The sequence below is a fragment of the Peromyscus californicus genome, unplaced genomic scaffold (genome assembly GCF_007827085.1).
Source record: "Peromyscus californicus insignis strain IS unplaced genomic scaffold, ASM782708v3 Scaffold_8__1_contigs__length_139910024, whole genome shotgun sequence".
In the NCBI taxonomy this organism is placed as follows: domain Eukaryota; kingdom Metazoa; phylum Chordata; class Mammalia; order Rodentia; family Cricetidae; genus Peromyscus; species Peromyscus californicus.
In genome coordinates, this window is record NW_026294606.1 from 97,061,564 (window position 1) to 97,082,082 (window position 20,519).

Below are 20,519 nucleotides of genomic sequence, written 5' to 3' on the forward strand. Positions count from 1 at the left end.
TGTTGTGTTGACATTTGGAGGAACAATATGAGCTCAGCTGTCACCTGGCTGTTGTACAAGGAGTAAGATAGAATCAGAAGATGATGTTCTAGGCTCTAGATTACAATCTATGGGACGTCATCTGTATCTCCTACCTCTTTGTGGAGGTGATTTGTTAGCACTCAGTTACCCCTCTCCCATCTGTAACATGGATTATTTTTGCTCACAGCTTTGGGGGTTCAGTCTATCACAGTGGAAAAGGCATGGTGGCAGGAGTGGTTCCTGGCTGTATCCGTGGAAACTTGCTCATATCTTGGTGGAACAGGAAGCAGAGAAAGGATAGGAGGTGGGGCCTCAAGGCTTACTTCCAGTAGCCACTTCCTGTACCTAGGCCTCACCTTCCAAAAGCTCACTCACCTCAAAAATCAGTCCCACCTCCTAGGGATCTTGTGAACTGTGGGTGGGTGTAGAGTGTCTCAGTCTCTCTTGTTGGGATAAAGCACTCTGACAAAAACAGCTTAAGGGAGAATACAGTTATTTGGCTCATGACTCCAGGTTGCAGTGTGTAGTGGTTGGAATGGGAAATGTGCCTCCACCCCAATAGGTTCAGGTCTTTCAACACTTGGCATCCATAGTTGGTTGTGTCTTTGGGGAAGTGGTACAACCTTGTTGAATTACTTGACTTACACACTTACATGAAGTATTTGGAGGGTTTATCTGATGAGGTATTCTCAACATCAACTGAGGTAATAAAGACAGTCCCCTACAGGTATGTTCCACAGGCCTATCTAATCTAGCTAAACCCTCACAAAATCCTGTCCCAGGTGACTCCTCTACATTGAGTCCAGTCAACAATCAGATCTCAGCATTGCACTGAGCTGTTCTCCTTCCCTCTAGATCTTTCTATATTTTCAAAGGTTGCAAGAAGAACTTATGTTTGCTTTATCACCCTAAAAACAAATATATTTAAGTTAGATCATTACCATAGTCCCTCCACCTCAAACCGGCCTGCTTCATAGTATATGTAGCCATTTATCTGATTTGATTGTGAGGATTTTTTTTTTATTTTTGTGTATTTTTTTGTCTTCTTTATATGCTTTCAAACCAAGTAACAACTGTTTCGTAATTAAAAGCACTGTGCTCTGGGTTGTAAGTTTGTAAGATCTGTCATTTACCATGCAGTTAAGCCACTGAGCAGAGAGATATTTAGGCAGCTCTGAAGAAGTGTGTGTATTTTTTAGGTCGGGGGGCAGGGATAGGCACTTCAATTGTAATGATTTTCCTCTGTGTCATTTAGTAGGTTTCCAAGGCTTTTTCATTATGGTAAGGCTGGGCCATTTGACGTACCTGCTCTCTAATCAGCCCTGGCTGACTTCCAGTCAGCCTAGGCGGAAACTCACTGGGCACCGTGTTTAATTGGGGCCACCCACTGAGGAAATGCTCCCCCCCCTCTTTGTCCAGAGAAATGGAAGCTCCTCATGTCATATACATAAAAATCTCCCAGCACTGCAAGGCCCAGATAACTAGGCTCTGAAAGGCTGAGGCTTTCGTGTCGTAGTTCAGGGTTAGCTTTCTACACTTTTCCTTGATACTCTCAAAATGAGACACTCCAACCAACTGCAGGGGAAGATGGGTCTGGCAGTGGGGGAAGCAATGTTAAGGATTTGACTGCTGTCTGGAACCTTGAACTCCTTAAACTAATTCCTCATATAAGCTGTGTGGGCGCTAACCATCAGCTCTAAATATCTGGTTCTTGAAATGGGCCCTGCAGCCCTGTAGAATAGTCAGCCTTTAGTTAGTAACCACATAACCTTTAGAAAGAAAAGGTCTGGATAATGGATAGTAGTTCCCACACAATATGCTCTGCAAGATGGACACACCAAGTAGTTGGGTGGACAGGGTCTCAGAGAAGCCAGATCATAGGGAGAAACTGGGAATGCAGATGAGTCAATGGAACCTTTATCGTCGGCATGCTTAAGATTGGAAATGTCTGACTTGGATAGGAATCTGGGCTCTAGAAGCCTCCTCTCGTTGGCTGTACTTCTCAGGGTATAAATACAGCATTCTGGGAATAAAAGCTCCCTGTTCCACAGTGCCACTATGGTGGGCAGAGGAACGATGGAGGAGAGGGGGAAAAAAAGATAGTAGCAAGGCTACCACCTCGTAAGTACCTAACCTGACAACAAACTTACTGGTTGTGGTTGTATTAATCAGTTTAGTTGTCAACGAAGAGTAAACAACACAAAAGCTGATCCCTTTTGCTCTTTTATCTGTGTGAGACATTACTATTTATATTTTCACCATCTTGTAGATATGGACACAGACACTCATTGAGTTGTCCTTTCCATCTATTCTCCAACTAGTAGTCAAGGTCCTGTCTGTTTGACTCTAGAATGGTGGTGCTCACCCTGTGGATTCAAATGGCCTGTTCACAGGGGTTGCATATCAGATATTTACAATTAGTAACAGTAGCAAAATTAGAGTTATGAAGTAGCAATGAAAATAATTTTATGGTTGGGGTCACCACAACATGAGGAACTGTATTAGAGGGTCACAGCACTGAGAAGGTTGAGAAGCACTGCTCTAGAATGTCTGTGCATTCACTGGGAATCTAGAACTAATGCAAGTGGGGCAGCAGCAAGGTGGGTGGGGCCTGGGATTCTGTGTTTCCTTCTTGTACCAAGGGGATGCTAATGTTGCCAATGTCAGGACCACATAATGGAGATGCTGGACAATGATTGGTTCTCAACTGGCTACTCTTTAGGTTCAACTGAAGCCAGGGGTCCTTAAAAATAATCCCACTGTGTATTATAGTCATTAACTCATACCTCTGGGAGAGGCACTTGGCCAGGGTGCACCTAAGATGTGAACATCTGTTGTGGGGGTAGCTAAAGAAAGTCAGAGTTGGTCTCAAGGTATTCATAATAACACAGTTCACCTAGGAAGGGAAGGAAATAAAGACAAGTGTGTTTTAGAGAGTAGGGGAGGGAACAAAAATGAGGAAAATTTGGGGAATGAAGGAGGGAGTTAAAACAAATGAAGCAGTTGGATATGGCTCACAGGCAGGTGTGGAACCCATTGAGCTATGGAAATGGTCTTTTCAAGGGAGCCATAGCTGATGTTCTATTGTGCTTTCAGATGCTGTGATAAACACCATGATCAAAAGCAACTTGGGAAGGGAAGAGTTTATTTCATCTTACAGCTTAAGTCCACTATGGGGAACCAAGGCAGAGCTCAAGCAGGAACCTGGAGGCAGGAATTGAAGCAGAGGTCATGGAGGAATGATGATTATTGGCTTGTCCCCCTCACACACACCCCAGTGTATCTTGTAAAGCTCAGGCCCAACTGCTTAGGGATAGCACTACCTACAGTGGATTGGGCCCTCTTTCATCAATTAGCAATTTAAAAAATCCCTCACAGATGTGGCTACAGGCTAATCTGATGGAGGCAATTCCTCCATAGAGGTTCCTTCCTTCTTCCCAGGTGGTTTTGGTTGCGTCTCGTTGTGGCTGCAGCTAACTACAACAGTGGGTTGATTGGTTCTGTGCTGGATTCAGTGGGCTGGGTGCTTTCTCCTTCTGGTTTCCATGCAGTATATTATCAAGGCATGTACATACTTATCCTATTCTTGATGCTAGGAACAGAGATATCTGCTTTTAACACCTCGCAGCAGAGTTGAGCGGAGCCTGTGACTTCTCTTGCATTGTCTTGGTGACCTGACAGAGGTCATGCAGGAACTGATGACTGTGGGTACAGTCTTTCATCCAGCCTAGTCCAGTCAAAACAATCAGGGTAGTCTGCCTAGATGAGGCACCTCCACTGTTGAGTCCTACAGGATACCGACAAAAATGGCCAGTAATAAGATAACTATGATTACATGCAGAGAGACTTAGGCTGAGTTACTTAGAAGACAGATTTGGGGATTAATTGATCCCCTCCTTCATTTTACCTCCTGTACCCTAGAGTCTGGGATCCTGGGAAGTTTGGACATAGATGGAACATGCTTGATAGTGTGTACTCAGTGCCTGCAAAGTTTCAGGCACTTCAGATACATCAGTAATAAAAATGTCCTCAAAATGTCTGGAAATTTGTGTCTAGAGCACAGGAGAAATTTGAGCTGGGATAACAAGTCTGGGAGTTACCAGTTCAGGGGTGGTGTTACCAAAATTCCTTCTCTAGGAGAGACTTAAAATCTCCCCAAAACCTTCACTAAGGACCCAATGATAAACTGAGATGCAGTCCATCAAAGTTCACTGTGAGGAACCAGTAAGATTATTGGGTTTACAGAGCAGTGAGTAAGTGGTCACAGGCAGGAACAGAAGTGATCTAACAACAGACACACTGGAAGGTCTACACCCAGCATGAGTGATGGATTTCCCATGGCCATGTAGATGGGACCTCCTCCTTGGTCCTTCCTCACCTATATCCTCTAACCCTACTCCAAGATCCAGAGACCATGTGCAATTATGCCAGATTACACATATCTGGTTGGATGGGTGGCTGGATACTCAGGTGAGGGTCCCATGACCTTAACTGCTCCATTACTATGAGAGAATATCAACAGTCAACACGCCCAGCTATATGTTTGGAAATTAAGCCCAGGGAACTCCTGAAGGTGGCAGCAGTAGTGTGTCTCTTGGGATGGAGATTATCTTATGAAAAAAGAGAAGAGAATCGAGAAAGACACAAATCTATGGGCATCAATGTTTAAAAGACATAAAAGCAAAGAATTGATGAATACACATTAAATGTAACAAGAATAAAAAGAGGACAGTGCACTGGGCAACTGAGGATGGAACACTCTGAGGGGGGAGTAAGCAGTTTTTAGTTTCAAATGCTATACCTCTATTTTTCAATTATTTCACTTTTATATGTGGTGTGTGTGTGTGTGTGTGTGTGTGTGTGTGTGTGTGTGTGTGTGTGTGTGTGTGTATGTACTTACAACATCCTGTAGTTCCAGTTCCAAGGGATCTTCTGCACATACCAGTTGGAAGATCTCCTGGAAATGGAACTACAGGATGTTGTAAGCTGTGACCATTGTTGCTAAAAGTGGAACTAGGATCCTCTGAAAAAGGAACAAGTGTTTGTTGTTGGTTGTTTCTATTTATTGTCTCTTTTGCTCTTTGGGGGGCCCACCACCCAGCTCCCAATTAAATCACACACGGAGGCTAATTATTACTTATAAATGCTCAGCCTTAGCTTGGCTTGTTTCTTGCCAGCTTTTCTTAACCTAAATTAGCCCATTTACCTTTTCCTTTGGGCTTTTACCTTTCTCTATTTCTGTATACCTTTTCTTTCCATCTTACTCAGTGGCTTGCTGTGTAGCTGGGTGGCTGGGTGGCTGGGTGGCTGGCCTCTGAAGTCCTCCTCCTTCCTTTCTCGCTCTTTGATCTTTCTTCTTTTCCTCCCAGATTTCTCCTTCTATTTATTCTTTCTCCCGCCAGCCCCACTTATCCTTTCTCCTGCCTTGCTATTGGTCATTCAGCTCTATATTAGACCATCAGGTGTTTTAGACAGGCAAAGTAACACAGCTTCACAGAGTTAAACAAATGCAACATAAAAGAATGCAACACATCTTTGCATCATTAAACAAATGTACTACAGCATAAACAAATGTAACACATCTTAAAATAATATTCTACAACAAGTGTTGTTAGTCACTGTGCCCCGCTCCAGCACCTTCAAATGCTATTCCTCTTTAAAGAAGATAAATTGTACCAGGGGCTGGCTCACCCTCGCTATTTTATCTGACTCCATCTGTCTAGAATTTTTAATGGTTGCATTTGAACACTTTCTATTTCTCTATATTTATTCATTAATTTTAGGTTCTATTGCACTTTTATTTTAAGGAAATGTGACTGTGACTAGGAGCTCATTGCAGGTAGGAAAGAAGTGAAAGGTAGTACCTGTCTGCCTTGCCCAACCTTTCCAATGAGCCCTGAGGTAGTAGACACACATAAAAAGGATGCTGGTTATCCATCAAGATGGTTCAGTGGATAAAGGGGCTTGTCAACAAGTCTGGTGACCTGAGTTCAATCTCCATGATTCACATAGTGATTAGAGGGAGCAGATTCCTGCAAGTTGTCCTCTGATCTCCATACACATGTCCAACAGCCCCACCACTACCACTCAGTAAATGAATAAGTATAAAATTGGGTAGATCAATACCAGTGAAAGATTATATATAGCAGCTCTTCCCTGAGTCTACCTTTTGGGCCAATGATTTTTGTCCAACATGAAAGTATTACTATATATAGATAATTAAGTACTTTAATTATGATAAAAACAATGGGTTTCATTGTGACATTTTTATACATATTCACTGACCCATTTGCCCTCTCTTATTCCTCCTTGCTTGTCCCCTGAAAGTTCCACTTAAGCATTTAGTGTCATGTGTATGTGTGTGTGTATAAACTTAGATTCTAAATAAGAGACAAAATGTGTGATGTTTATCTCTCTCCCCAAAATACAATTTTCATGTCATATAGATTTAGTATGCATCCCATATAGATTAAACTAAAAGAAAGGAAATAATTAATTAATTAATTTGAGAGTATGAATCACTCTCTCCAAACCCGAAATCAAATCAAACAAACCGCAGGTATCACTCCTTACCACTCATCATATCACATTGTGCTACAGCAAGAATTCTGTTCCATTTTCCCATATTCTTCAGTGCTAGCCTTTCTCTGCATGTGTAAACAGAAAAGGGGGAATCCGGAAGCTTTAAATCCTATACAGTAGGAAGTGGCGCTGGCATCCAAACAGAAGTGGAAGTACAGTGGGTCCCAATTACTGTTTTGTAATATATTTAGTTACATCGGAAACCCAGACACACTTAATTGGACTATTCACAGTGATGCCAAGAATGTATAGTTACAACATTGTTCCAGGTGATTCTGATTAATGGTGGTTGCCAGTCCCCACTGCTCCAGGCCTGAGGCTCCGGGGGAGTTGATGTCTAAACTCCCCCTGGTGCATGATGGGTAAGAAGGAGAGAATGGTGCCTATACACAGAAGTTATTTGTCCTTCCTAGGTGGCTTGATATTTTCCAGAGCTTTTGAAAAGTACGTATTCTACTCTTCCACAAGCTCGGAACTTGGCCTTGAATTTATTTGTGGAAATAAGCAGCCCCGTTTTAATATTACCTCTTTAGCCTCTGGCAAACAAGGAACTTTCAATGGTAGAGCTTGGGAAAGGCCTAAAAATACAAGTAGGGAAGGAAGCATACCGCACGCAGAGTAAGACCCACAGCAACAAAAAAGGGAGCGGGGTGGGGTGGGGGAACTTTCTATACAGGTAACTGGAGAACCCTGGTTCAATGTCTGTATACTAAGAAAATAAAATGTAATGCCAAATTGAAGGTGAGCAAGATGCACTGGGAATCCCTAAGTCATGAGCATGAGTTGACTGGAGAGTAGGACCTAGCAGAAGACAGACCCCATGGCATCACTCATGGAAGGCAAGTGGTCTACCACCAAGTCACACCCTCTACCTTCTTCTTACTGTTTGAGATCAGGTCTTACTAAATTGCCCAGGCTGGCCTTGAACTTGCAACCCCTCAAATCAGCCTCCTAAGTAGCTGGGATTACAGGCCTACATGCCGAGGCCTGACTCCCTGAATTGTGTTGGATAACCCCTCGTTAGAAAATTAGTTGTTAGACCCTGAGGTTCTATCTCCCATACTGTTACTAATAGTTATTGTAAAAGGCTGCTGTAATCGGCTTGAATTGCATCCTTTATTTTGTGCTCCTTATCTTTCAGGATGATTTGATTATAGAGGAGGCAGAATCAGAAACTCTCTTCCCTCCCCACTGATTTTGAAGACAACTTTCCTACCTGTGCCCCATTTCTGAGATGTTGAATGGGAAGTAATCCTACCTCCCAGGTCTCCAAGGGAGTGTATCCATATCAGGGTGGAATGTTTTTTTTATGGGAGAGGGAAGAATTGTTATGTGTATACTCACATGTAGTGGTATGCTCATTGGTATGGGTGCATGTATGTACGGCACACATAAATGTTAGACAATCCCAGATGTCCTCCAGCTCTTTCCATTCTTCCCACCTTCTGTTTGGGATGGGGTTTCTCAATGGCCTGGAACTGTGGCACATCTTCTAGGCTAGCCGTCTAGTGTGCTTTGAGAGATCCTCCTGTCTCTACCTCCAATCTTCGAGTACACTATTACAAACATTCTATTACTTCACCTAGTATTTTATAGCGTTTGTGGGGATCTGAAATCAGGCCCCCACTCAAGTGCTCTACTAAACATCTGCCTAGTCTCCCATGTCCGGGTTTTCTTCTTCCTTTGTCTATTGGGCTGAAATACGTCTTGTTTTCACTTATCCTTTATCCTTTCCATTACTCGGAGATGGTGAGATTTTCCTCAAGAGATGAAAGTACAGGAAACGTGAGATACACAACTGCTCACTAAAACCTAACAAAGTGTTCGATGCAGCTTTTCAGAGGCTGGGGAGCAGTGTCCCTCACTGTGCCTGTGGGAGAGAACAAAATCAAGAGATGGCCAGCTCAGAAAGCTAACCATGATGAGAATGTTTCACTCTGTGGGAAGGATAATGCATCTTTATGGATCAGGGACAGCGACAAGTATAAGGAGAGAACAGAGTTTGCCTCATATTCCTTGACCCGGACAGCAGACGGTATATTACCAAAAAAATATTGCTTTGCAGGATAAGAAGGTTAAATTTATGTCACTAGAAATAAAACCAACTTTTTTTTAACCATTGATTTTAAAGCAAGGGTAATGAGAAAGAAATTAAATCTTTTTTTCTTTATGTCAAATGTTCCTGTTTCCCATTTCCTTGTCTCTAGCTCTTCCCCGTTTTCTTCTTCCACATATGAGGACCATCTGCGTGCCATGTTCTGGGCTAAGATTGAAAAAAAATCTGTTGGTTCATTATGAACTTTAATAGTTATTACAGTGTTTTAGATTTCAGTTTTAAAATAAGCTAAAAATTCCAAAGTCTTTTCAAATGACTTAGAAGTGCTCCAAAATATCCCTAGCTTCAAGGCTGAATCCTGGGCTGATGACCCTCTGTCACCATCTAGAGGTAGTGCGAACATATTGCAGGCCCAGTTCTTAGGAAATTGAATGTATAAAGTCATTCCAGAAGTTAAGGCTTTGCAAATGTTTGTATATCAACCCTGCAGGAGAGATTGGACACTATCATATGTAAATTAATACAATAGGAATTTTGATTGCTATATCTGCAGTGATATATGAAATAAGTCTCGGAAACTGAACTAAAATGTAGAAGACTGAGATCTATTGGATTGTAAGAACTGGAAAGACACTGAGGGAGATGAACCACCCCATTCGGTTCATAAGGAGGTTGAGGGCCTCAATGGATGAGCATTTAATGACTCCATGTTGATGGAGAGAAGACTAAGATTAGGAACTACACTGTTCATTCATGTGCTCACAGGGGCAAGCCCTCCCTCACCCTCAGTCTGAGAACATCTGCAAGTTTGACCTGTCTCTCCCTCCCTTCCTGCCCCCCCCCCCCCCCGCCGCCCCATGTTAGTTAAGATTGCCTGATGATTTGACAGGATCTAGAATAACCTGATAGATAAACCTCTGGGCATGTCTGTGTGGCAGTTAGCAATCTAGAGGATGGGCTAATAACTGAGGTGAAAAGACTCACTTTAAATGAGGTTGGCACCCATCCATGGGTTGAATCTGAGACTGAATAAAAAAGAGATAATGAGTTGAACACCAACATTCATCTCTTTGCTTCCTGACTGGACACAATGTAACCTGTTGCCTACCTTTCATGAAAGGATGAACTATATTCCCTCTAGCTATGAGCCTTGGATTCTAGCCTTGAACTTAACCACAAAAAGAGGTGGCCTGAAAGGATGTGAGTAACTTCTTGCAAACTCGTCAGAGTCTGCGGAAGAACACTCGCCAGGGGCACAGTTATTACCAGGTGATTGGGGACAGGCCAAGTGTCCGTCCAGTTTCCTTTGGTGCTCACTTGGTGCTGTTACTTACAACATTGTTGACCTCAGTCTCCCGTTTTGTTCAGTCTAATGGTTAGTGACATGGTGGGTGGGGTGATTGTTTACTGCATGCCTTTAATGTCTAATTTCTTTTAGTGTCCAGTTCTTTGGTGAAGTCACCTAATGCATTAAGTCACCCCTGTCACAGTCTGCTGGATGCACACCTCTGGGTCCTATACCTAATGGATCCTGGCTCAGCGTCATAGGCAGTTTTGATACATATGTAAGTTTTACATAACATATTATACAAAGTAATGGAAATATTCTGTTCTTTTAAATCGTAATTATGAAATGCTTAGAAAAATATACTAAGTTCTTAGGATACCCTTTAGATATAACATGATGATTCCTGTTTAACATATTTTAAGACAGGGGCCCTAGGAAACCCCTAGTGATTGCGGAACCCTGATTCTTCTCACTTTGAAACCATGCTTCATCCTTCCAGCAGATATGTGCACATTTGCCTCTACAGTCCAAGTTTATCATTTGCTGTTGCATTCAATGAACTAGACTATGCATATTGACCTATCACCTTTTCTCAGATGGACAAGGACCTCTTTTAAATGGTATTCAGGGGACTGAGCAGGGCTGTCTCCTTTTGCTACCATCCCTGGTCTAAGTTCTATCATTTTGCAGTCTGATGCTGGCGACAGTAACCTAGCTCTCTTCCCTCTACTTGCCTGGGTACCTCTGGTCTGTCTGCATGCTCAGCAGGCTTCCTATTGGCTGATATTTGGAACTAACATTGCCTACTACCTTCACACAACACACAGTCACAGAAATCTAATGCTTCCTGCATCCTGCACACGTGCATGCTTTACACATCTTCTGCCAACACTACAGGACCCTTCTCATCCAGCTTCCTGATGGTTTTGTCTCTGGTTTGTTTAATGCTTCCACCATGGCAAACACCTTTTCTGCTTCAAAAGCGCTTCATGTGTGCTGTAGCCTTTCTCTTAGAGGGTAAATCCTAGTCCTCTCTTTCTTGTAAAACTGACTTACTGCTTGGGGCTTCCCCCCAACCCCGTGGCATCTCTTAGAGATGTCTCATGTCTGACAAGTCCCCCATACCCCAACTAGAGTCTGTCTTGCTTAAGATCCTGTTCATACACTTTCATGGTATTTGTGATCACACGCTTCTATTATTGTTTTGCTGTAGCTGAGCTACCCAATTAAGATCTTTCTCACTGGCCTGTTAAAAAGTTTTTTTTTTTTCCTCACTGCAGACTGTAGCGATCAAAAGAATCAAATAAATGCATTGAGTAAATGAATAGCCATACAGAATAGGAGGCACCTCATGTCCATGGCAAGCTCTGTTTCTTAGGGCCAATATAGAGAGGTTTGGGTGTCTGGGGACAAGATTCAATTTGTAGAAGAGAAAGCCTGGAGAAGGCCACCTCAGAACAGGGGTTGGGGATTGTTTCAGATACTGGGGACAGTGACTAGCTATTCACTACAGTGAATTCAAGCTGTCCTAGATATCATGGTTACTGGTGGGATTCTGGGCAGTTGGGTGATCTAGAGTGCATCCAAGCTTCAGGTTGCACATCTCTTTATCAAAGGTTCAGGATTCCCACCTGGTCAGGGTAGGGCCGGGGATGCGGCAAAAGAGAAAACTGCAGAAAGTTTCCAGCGAACCCTGGGTTTCTTCGCCATCACCGAAAGACTTGTCCAGAAGTCACACCCCTTACCTGAACCTCCAGCTTCTCAGCTCATCTCTATGCCCCTAAGCTAGTATCTCAAGGCGGACCCTGAGCGCTGCCCTCCCTCTCCTAGCTGTGCGTCGGTCCCTCCCTTCCCCTGACTCCCACCCGGCCTCCCCGCCCCCTCCTTCCCCTCCCTCGGAGCCCAGGCCCAGGAATCCCACGCCCTTTGCAGTACAGGAGCTTGGACGAGCCCAGGGAAGCCTCGGGTCGCCAATCACCGAGCGGAGGAGAGGCGGGCGCTAGGCTCGGGCGCGCTGGGGGAGCCAGCTGGCGCTGCTCTGCGCGAGCCGCAGACAATCACCCCGACACCGACACGCGCGCAGCAGACCCGCGGGCATCACCGACAGAGCTTCCCTACCACGGGCGCTGCAGACCCGGCTCTGGGAGACCCCTGTACCCCGAAGCGTCGCAGGCTCTCGCGGTCGGATCAGGGAGGAGGCTCACAGGCTCCAGCGCTGCCATGTGAGCCGCAGCGGCGACTCGCACCTGGCGCCGCACCTGGGGCTCGGCGGCCCTCGGGGACAATGCGCGCCTCCAGCAGTCACCGCGTCCGCACCTGACCATGGAGTGCGCCCTCCTGTTCGCGTGCGCCCTCCGGGCCGCCGGTCCCGGGCCGCCATGGGGCCCCGCGGGACTACGGCGTCTGGCCAAGGCAGGTGCCACCACCGAGGGGCGCGCCGCACAGCCGGGATCTGGGAGCCGCGCTGTTCACACACGGGTGTCACCTTTTTCTCTCTTGCAGGCGCTCCAGCTGTGCTGCCTCTGCTGTGCTTCGGTGGCCGTCGCCTTAGCCAGTGACAGCAGCAGCGGTGGCAGCGGATTAAATGATGGTTCGTATTTGCGCTCGCTCTCTCTCTCTCTCTCTCTCTCTCTCTCTCTCTCTCTCTCTCTCTCTCTCTCTCTCTCTCTCTCTCTCTCTCTCCCTCTCTCTCTCCCACCATCCCTCAAGGGCTTCCCCCGCCCCTCACACTCTGTCCCCTTTGTGTTCAAGAGAAAGAAATGTTAGAAAAGGTGCACCTCCTAACCTGGCAGGTGTGTGCTGTCTGAAAAAAAAAAAAAAAAAGTTCCCTGGTTGGAGAGGGGAAACGTGGCAAGGTCTGTGAAGTTATCAGAAAAATCAATGCCGCGAGTCACATAGATGAGAAAACAATTTCCCTCCTTCACAGATGGCTTGTTAAGAAAAATAATCCACACTTAAGTAAGAAATTAGAAAGGAAGTGGGCACCGAGTAGGGAATTGATAAAAAGGCTCCTTCGTTTCCTTCCTCCCCTGAGAAAGCCACAGAAACTAACTCTAGTTGAGGCTGAGAGGGGGTGACCCCCGCCCCGTTTCCCCTCCTGCCGCTTTCCCATCGTCCTTCCCCTCTTTCTTCACTGACATTGTACCATGGACACCCAAAGATGCCTTTTGGTGGAAAGCGCTAGTACAAGGTGTTTTAAGTCCTTTTTTCTGTCTCTTAAGTCCCCCGGCTTCAAAGGTCCAGAGTACACTCGACCTTTTCTCATTTATTAACTTTGCGATACTCCCAGAGGGGGAAACCCTTGTTTCCAGCGTTTCCCACCAGCTGCAGAAGAACAATTCATGTTTGCTCCGGGCTCTTTAGCAAGACTTTACTGGCCAACATGGCTTTCTCTGGATTCTAAATTGTCATCTTTGTAGGCTTGAGTCCTCTTGTCCAGATGCAAGGAGGCATTCTGGGACTGGAAGGTGCGAGAATTAGGGACAAAGGCTTGCAGAGAATGAATGGGTAGTGAGAGGACAAGAGACCCAGCAGCACACTCTTGTGAAATTTACCTTTTGTCCACTCAGAGTCAGTCAGAAGTTTCTAAAACTTCTCTCCTATTCACCAGGATCTAATGGCCAGCACGCCCTTCTCTTCCAAGCATGGCCTATAAGGACTTATTTGTTTTGTTTTTGGAGACAGGTCTTATGTAGTCTAGCTACAGAGAAGATGACCTTGACCTTAGGATCCTCCTTCCCCCACCTCCCTAATGCTGGTTTCACAGGAATGTCCAACACACCTGGTTTATATAGTAATGAGGATTGAACCCAGAGCCTCAAGCATGTTTGTCAAGAACTCCACCCACTCAGCTACATTTCCCAGCCCCTGTTAGCACCTGAACTGACACAGCACATCATTCTTTACAAGGGACCTCTCACTGCCCCCTTTCCCAAACAGGACTGAATGTAACCAACAACCTTTATGCTCCTCTTTTGGAAACAAGCTTATAGCAGGTGTCTGGGGTGGGTAGGGGATAAGGGGTTGGGATGGCTGGCTAACACTCCCTGGTAAGTGCAGGTGGAGTTTCAGATGGCTGTGCACGAGGAGGTAAGAAACACTAACTGTAGAAACTGTCTGGAACATATGTCGGAAATGGCTATTATGTAGTCAGCTCTGACTCTGGTAGATGGAGAAAATAAGTTTTCTCTTTAAAAAAAGAAAGCAAGAAAGGCTGGCTTTAATCAAAGGCTACATACCTGCAGAGCAACATATCAGGAATTTTTGAGAACTAAAACGTGTCCTGCTCAATTTTAAGGGAAACACATTTTTCCTTTCATTTTCTGAAAAATATGGCAATGATAGGGTATTTCTAGTTTAAAAGAGAGAGAGTGAAAAGAGCCATAAAGAGTTGGTTACGCCTTAAAAAGTCACAAGTGGTCCAGAAAGAAACAGGGCACATTATTGTAAGATTGGGGTTTCTTTGCTAATGTCAGCCTAATTAGAATATTGCGTATTGATCCCTATACACTGTAAGACTTCCTGATTCCTTAGCGTCTCCTAAATGATGTTTCATTTCATTATTGTTGACTGTTCAGTGAAGGGAAATTTCTTCCTTTTTTTTTTTCTCTCTCTCTCTCTTTTTTTTTTCCTTTTCTCCTCTGGGAGCCAAGGACCCAAGTGACTCAAACATGCCTCTTAGTTGTTCGGAATCTTTCTAAACACTTTCCAAATTAGTTTCCCATTCTGTGCCTCGAAAGTGGAAACCCAGAACTTTTTTTTTTTTTTAAATGTGCACAGGGCATGCTCCACATCATCTTCTGGGACGATGCTTTTCAATTCCAATGTTTTGTGAAAGAAAGCAGTGTACTGACTTTGCTCTTTCCCACAGCAAATTATTTCCTAGCTGTCCAGCCCCCCACACACCCACCCCCAGATCATACAGCAATTAGTGCTGCTCAGGGGAGCCAGGGGGAAGGCATTTTTAAACATGCCTTTCCAGGTGTCCCTGATCCGCCACACCCCCTCCAACATGTCTGAGCAGTTTAAAACATCAGCCTCTATCTAGGATGCTTCTGAGGTTTGGAGGCGGGTTTCTGCCTAGGTTGTATTTTAGGCCTCAGATTAAACAGGAGAGTCCCCAGTGGAAGCTGCTTGAAACAGTAAAGGAGATCCAAGTGTTGGCATCCTGTTCTCATGTGTAGTAGCACTGGAAGAGAGAGTTGACTGCCCCTTGTTAATGAGCCCAGGAATCATCAGAAGCTGCACACTTTGTGAGTTATTTGCAGTTTGAACTCTGCCAGAAAAGTTTCCATCCCCAGTTCAACCTAAACAAAACTAACAATCTCCCAGAAGAAAAATTCCCACTTACTAACCTTTGTGGCTATATATTGATTAAATTTTGTCAATGATAATAGAAATAGTAAGAATAATAAACAATTACATACAGCTGCTCCATGGCTAATACATGAAGAGTCCCTGTATTTCTTTTCAGACAGAATATTGACCTTTCACCCAAATATCTTTGAAATTGATCAAAATTGCACTTAGCTTACAGGTTTGGGAGGGTTTTCTTAAATGCTAGACAAGGGCTTCACCACCGAGTCCCCTCCACAGCTGTAGCTGTATAGGAGTTTAGGTTGGCAGAGCCCGGTGGCACAGAATGCAGTGCACACGAGCCTCTCTGAATTTTCTTCGCTGTTAGGTGCATGGAACAAGGATTTTTTTTTGTGGGCTTTGGGGCAGCCTGCTGGAAATTGACCCTTTGGCATCGTGGGCCCTGGGTGCTGACAGCCTAATTTTTCCATTACAGATTACGTCTTTGTCACGCCAGTAGAAGTGGACTCGGGCGGGTCATATATCTCACACGACATTTTGCACAACAGGAAAAGGCGTTCGGCACCCGGTGCCAGCAGCTGCCTGCATTACCGCTTTTCAGCATTTGGACAGGATCTACACTTAGAGCTTACGCCCTCGGCGATCTTGGGCAGTCACTTTATAGTCCAGGTACTTGGAAAGGACGGTGCTTCAGAGACTCGGGAGCCTGAGGTGCAGCAGTGTTTGTATCAGGGATTTATCAGAAATGACAGTTCGTCCTCTGTTGCCGTGTCTACGTGTGCCGGCTTGGTAAGTCTGCCTCAGTCTAATGGAGCTCATGCTTTTCGTGTTTTGTGTAACTTGAATGAACAGATGTCTGCAGCATTAAGCTCTCTTCCAGCCAATTCCACACATTCACACTGTCAGCTTTGATACATATAATATTCTCAATTGAATTAATCTAATCTGCTCTCTGAAAAAAAAAAAAGAAAATATAATAGAACTTTAATGAGCATTTAGAGCATTCTTTTGATGTTTAATGGCCTGGACCCTTTCATTCTCCATGTTTGAGACGATCCCCAAGGAAATTAATTTGATGGATGCCATTCGCTTTGCAAAGTCTTGGGAGACCAGGAATTCTATAAATCTAACAGGCTACATGCGTCTCCATTGCTTCGAAAGGGGAAAACTGCATTTCAATCTAAAATTGCACTCAGTAGCCAGAGTTAACCTACCTTCAACTTGATGGAATGGGGGGGGGGTCTTTTGTTTTTCTTCTAAAAATCTCTTGGTGGTGCACTGCTTACAGAAGGCATCCTCCTAGAATATGGGGCGGTGTGTGTGGACTAGCAGGATAAATGCGGTACCCGGGGAGGCAGGCCTTTTTAAAGCACTTGGGACAAGCATGATTTCCTTTTTGTATAATCTTTCTATGTCAAACACCAGGCCAAGAATATCCATGTAAACGATACTCAGAATCCAATCAAATATACAAGGCAGTAAATGGCATCCTAGGTTTCATTTCATGTCACATTGAAAAAATATCTTCAGACTGACAGCAGAGTTGGTATTAGAGACACATGGTGATCATGCTGTGGCATGGCCAGAAGAAGGAACATGTGAGAAAACCCAATTGGGAGTTTTTTTGGGATGTACATGTGGGATGCAGCTTGGCTAAGCAAGAGGTGTGGTTTGGGGTGTGGACTGGGAGTGAATGAGGGCTCCCCTATTCTTCACTGGTTAAGATTTTTCAGTTACAACTTTTTACATAGTGTTGTCCTGAAATCCAGCCAAAACCATAACCACAGTCACTATATTCTTTAGTGTGTTTAAATTACAAAATAAAACAATGAGTTAGCAATTCCCAACTAATCTCGATTCATTTGAATGATGACTGGCTCATCAGTTTCCTACGCGTTATGACATGGTTACACACATACATGTGTGCTCACACATGCATGGACACATAGTTTTTGTTTTATTGTAATGAGTCTTCTACTGTTTTTGCACAGTTTCCTTGTGTTTCCCTCTCTCTGCCTGTTCCAGTTTCTGAAAGTCTTCAAAGATTACTCATTCCACCACAGAGCCTTAGACTATCTCATTCCAAACACTCATACAATTAACAGCAGTAAGCTCAGATTCCCATTGTCAAACCAGCACCAACTAGTAGGGTTCTCCTCGTACCTGAGTTTCCTCATCTCTAAAACGGGGACTATGGCCTATGAGTTGGCTCAGTAGGTAAAGAGGCTTGCCACCAAGCCTCGTCACCTGAGTTCAATCCCTGGGACACACTTAATGGAAGAAGAGAACCAACTCCTCTGACCTCTGCATGCCTACTGTGCCACACACAAACCCACACACATACACCATCTATACAAAATAAGTAAAAACTGAAAATGTAATAAAAATAGTAATAACTGGAGAGATTTTTACCCCAGGCCTATTGAGAGGAAATGATTCATGTGTGAAGTGCTCCTTTAGTCTCTAGTTTTTCTCATTTTTACAAAATGTAGCCTCCACATTCAGTACTCGGAATTCTGCTCTTTCTGGGTGGTCAGGATTCAGATCAGTTATCTCATGAATAGACATCAGGTGATCTTTCGGGAACAAATTATCATCTAAGGCAGGAGAATGAAATGGGTTAAAGTTTTCCCCCCTTCACAAGTGTGAAAGAAGCAACTGACATTGAGGTCTGTCCTGTGGAAGGCGCAGGTTGTCCTTACTTTTCAACAAGTCAGGTGTATGGACTTAGTTACCTTGACATCATTGGACCTTGGTTGGCTCTCATCAGCTAAGTGAGATGACTTCTGAGATCATTACAATCTCCAGGCATCAGATTCTGATGATCTAATTTATTGACCCTGGTAGAGCCTCTTAGGTAAGAGGCGGGGAACAATCAAATTTATTTATCCGAAGTTTGCTACCATCCCTTTCCCATTCCCCCACCAAACACCTGTGCAATTCTTAAACTCCACACAGTAAGAAACAAGATGAGAGAGGATGGAATGCTCACTGGCAAGTGGTGACTCTGATCCATATTAATTTTGTAACCTGTGTTGAATGGTAATATCTGCATAGAAATGTTAGAATGTACATATAGAAAAACACAAAGACTAAAGTTATAACTTGATTAACATTCACAAAGTTTATATCCATATTTGTGAGCCTAGATCAAACAGGACATTGTTAGTGCCCCAAGAAGGTCCTCAGTTGTTCCTGCCTTCTTTACTGTCCGCATGAGGTGACCATTTTGTCCTAACAAATTATGTGATTTATTTATGCTTATTGAAAATTGTTCCTTAAATAGAATCATAATGTACTTCCAGGTATGAGGATCCCATAATGGTTTGTTTGTTTGTTTGCTTGTTTTTGTTGTTGTTGTTCTCGTTCTGTGGGGCAGATACCTAAGAGTAAAGTTGCTGTATCCAGGTAGGCATAGGTGAAGCTTTAACAGGTGTTGTGAATCAGCTTTTCGAGATTGGCTGTGCCAATCTACACTTAATAATATGTGGGGAAGTTCTAGATGCTTCCTGTTCCCGCCAATACTTGACACTATCTGCCTTTTCCATCTTAGCCATTTTGCAGGTGTGAATCAGATGCCACATTGTAATTTACATCTTTCTGATGGTTAACGAGTGAAGCACCACCTTTAGGTGTATTGGCTATTTATATGTTTTCTTTAATGTTCTCTTTGCTGTATATAGACAAGATATAGAATACATGTTTTCAACTTAAATAGTGATGTGTGTTCCTTTCTCAGTGGATAGAAACAAGGGTTCTAAGCAGAACACCCTTACTAGCTCAGTACCCTCCTTACTGTGGCTATCAAATTCTGATATCATCTCTTTGGTTTTGAAAAAGCAAGTTATGTGAAATCCTTTAAAGGTACCACATTGAGAGGGCAGTGAGAGATGAGCATAAAGAGAATGGCCATGTCTTCCCTCTTCTAGCTACCTACAGATACTATGGAGTATTTTTGGTCAAGAGAGAGGCTCATAACTCCCCTAAGATTAATTGACAGCAGCAGTGATGGATTCTGACCCTTGTAGGTGATCCAAGGGTTCAGCAGATGGACTTGTGTCTCATAGGCTTGTTGGAGTGACTGGTCAGAAAGTTACCATGCCAGAGGATATGCCCATTCTTCATCAATTGATCCAGACACCGATAGGAGGTGAATGACACTGTGAAATGTGAAGCTTCATGGCAAGCTTCTGTCTGGGTTTTCTTTAAGACTAGATCTAGACTGTTGGCTTCGGGATCCCTTTAGATGGGTAGCCATATCCCAGTGTGCTTGCAGAATGTAATAGGAAAGTAATCAGTCACCTTTAAATGATCTGGCAAAGTGCCAGCAGGAAAGCGAGCTTCTACCTAGACTGTTAAGGAAACCTCAGAAGAAAACATGAAAGGTAGTAAGATTATAGTAGTAAAATACATATAGTCCTCTTGTAGGCAGGAAGGTAGGCATACACACTCCAGCTGGAATTTTTCTAGCAGGGGATTTCCCCGAATAATTCAAAATTACCCAGTGCTTAAAAGATTTCTAATACTTTCTTGGAATGTACAGCTACCATGCCAAGCCAACAGAATTCACTTTAAGGAGTTCATGGGGGTTGTTCCCTTACTTTCAATAATTCACAAAGCAGGAACAAGTGAATCTTGCCTGCCATTAAGTCTGCATGTGATTCTTGGATTTTAATCCTGAATGTTTGTTCTGGGTCACGCCTGCCCGTTCCACCTGGTGACGTTAAACTCGGTGAGTGTATTTTGGACTTGCAGCCTTTGTCCCAGACTCACGGGCTCACATATTAACCTAGTCCTCAGCTCCTTCTTCCACATATGTCCTTTCTACTCCCTGAAGGCCCCTGCCTCTACCCATTGCAGTGACGAGAAAGGTCGTGACAATGGCCAAGGCTGTTCACCTTGCTGTGAAACTGACCAACTCTGCACGTTCACTGTGTTCTTTAATTCCATTTTCTGTTAGATCGTATCTTTCTTCAAAGATTTTACTGTTTTAAAACATTCTACTTTAGGGCTCTTTTTAGTTTTAAAAAAAAGTTTTGGGGGGAGGCTGGAGAGGTGGGAGGAGGGAAGAAGGGGATCTGTGATTGGTATGTAAAATGAATAAAAAATTTTCTTAATTAAAAAAAGAAAAAAGTGACTTGGTAGAGTATGATGAGCTTTGTCTGACATGCTAAAATTTTGGATCCCTTTTTTTCCAACTCGAATTTGGCCCCAGAAATGTATAATTTTCTGAATGATTTTGGTGTATTTAGTATT

General features: G+C 43.8%; 1 protein-coding gene across 2 annotated transcripts in view; it reads left to right on the forward strand.

The window, feature by feature from the left end:
- The first annotated feature begins 10,249 nt into the window (after positions 1-10,249).
- Positions 10,250-20,519, forward strand: part of Adamts18 (ADAM metallopeptidase with thrombospondin type 1 motif 18) — a 149,706-nt gene continuing 139,436 nt past the window's right edge. Inside the window, exons 1-3 of one of the 2 annotated variants that reach the window (XM_052728758.1) lie at positions 10,250-12,359; positions 12,450-12,537; positions 15,739-16,052. In XM_052728758.1, coding sequence (XP_052584718.1) covers positions 12,270-12,359; positions 12,450-12,537; positions 15,739-16,052 — 492 coding nt within the window. In that variant the 5' untranslated portion in view covers positions 10,250-12,269. Of the gene's footprint in view, positions 12,360-12,449; positions 12,538-15,738; positions 16,053-20,519 lie in introns of those variants that run through there. The other variant, XM_052728759.1, reaches the window with a different exon arrangement.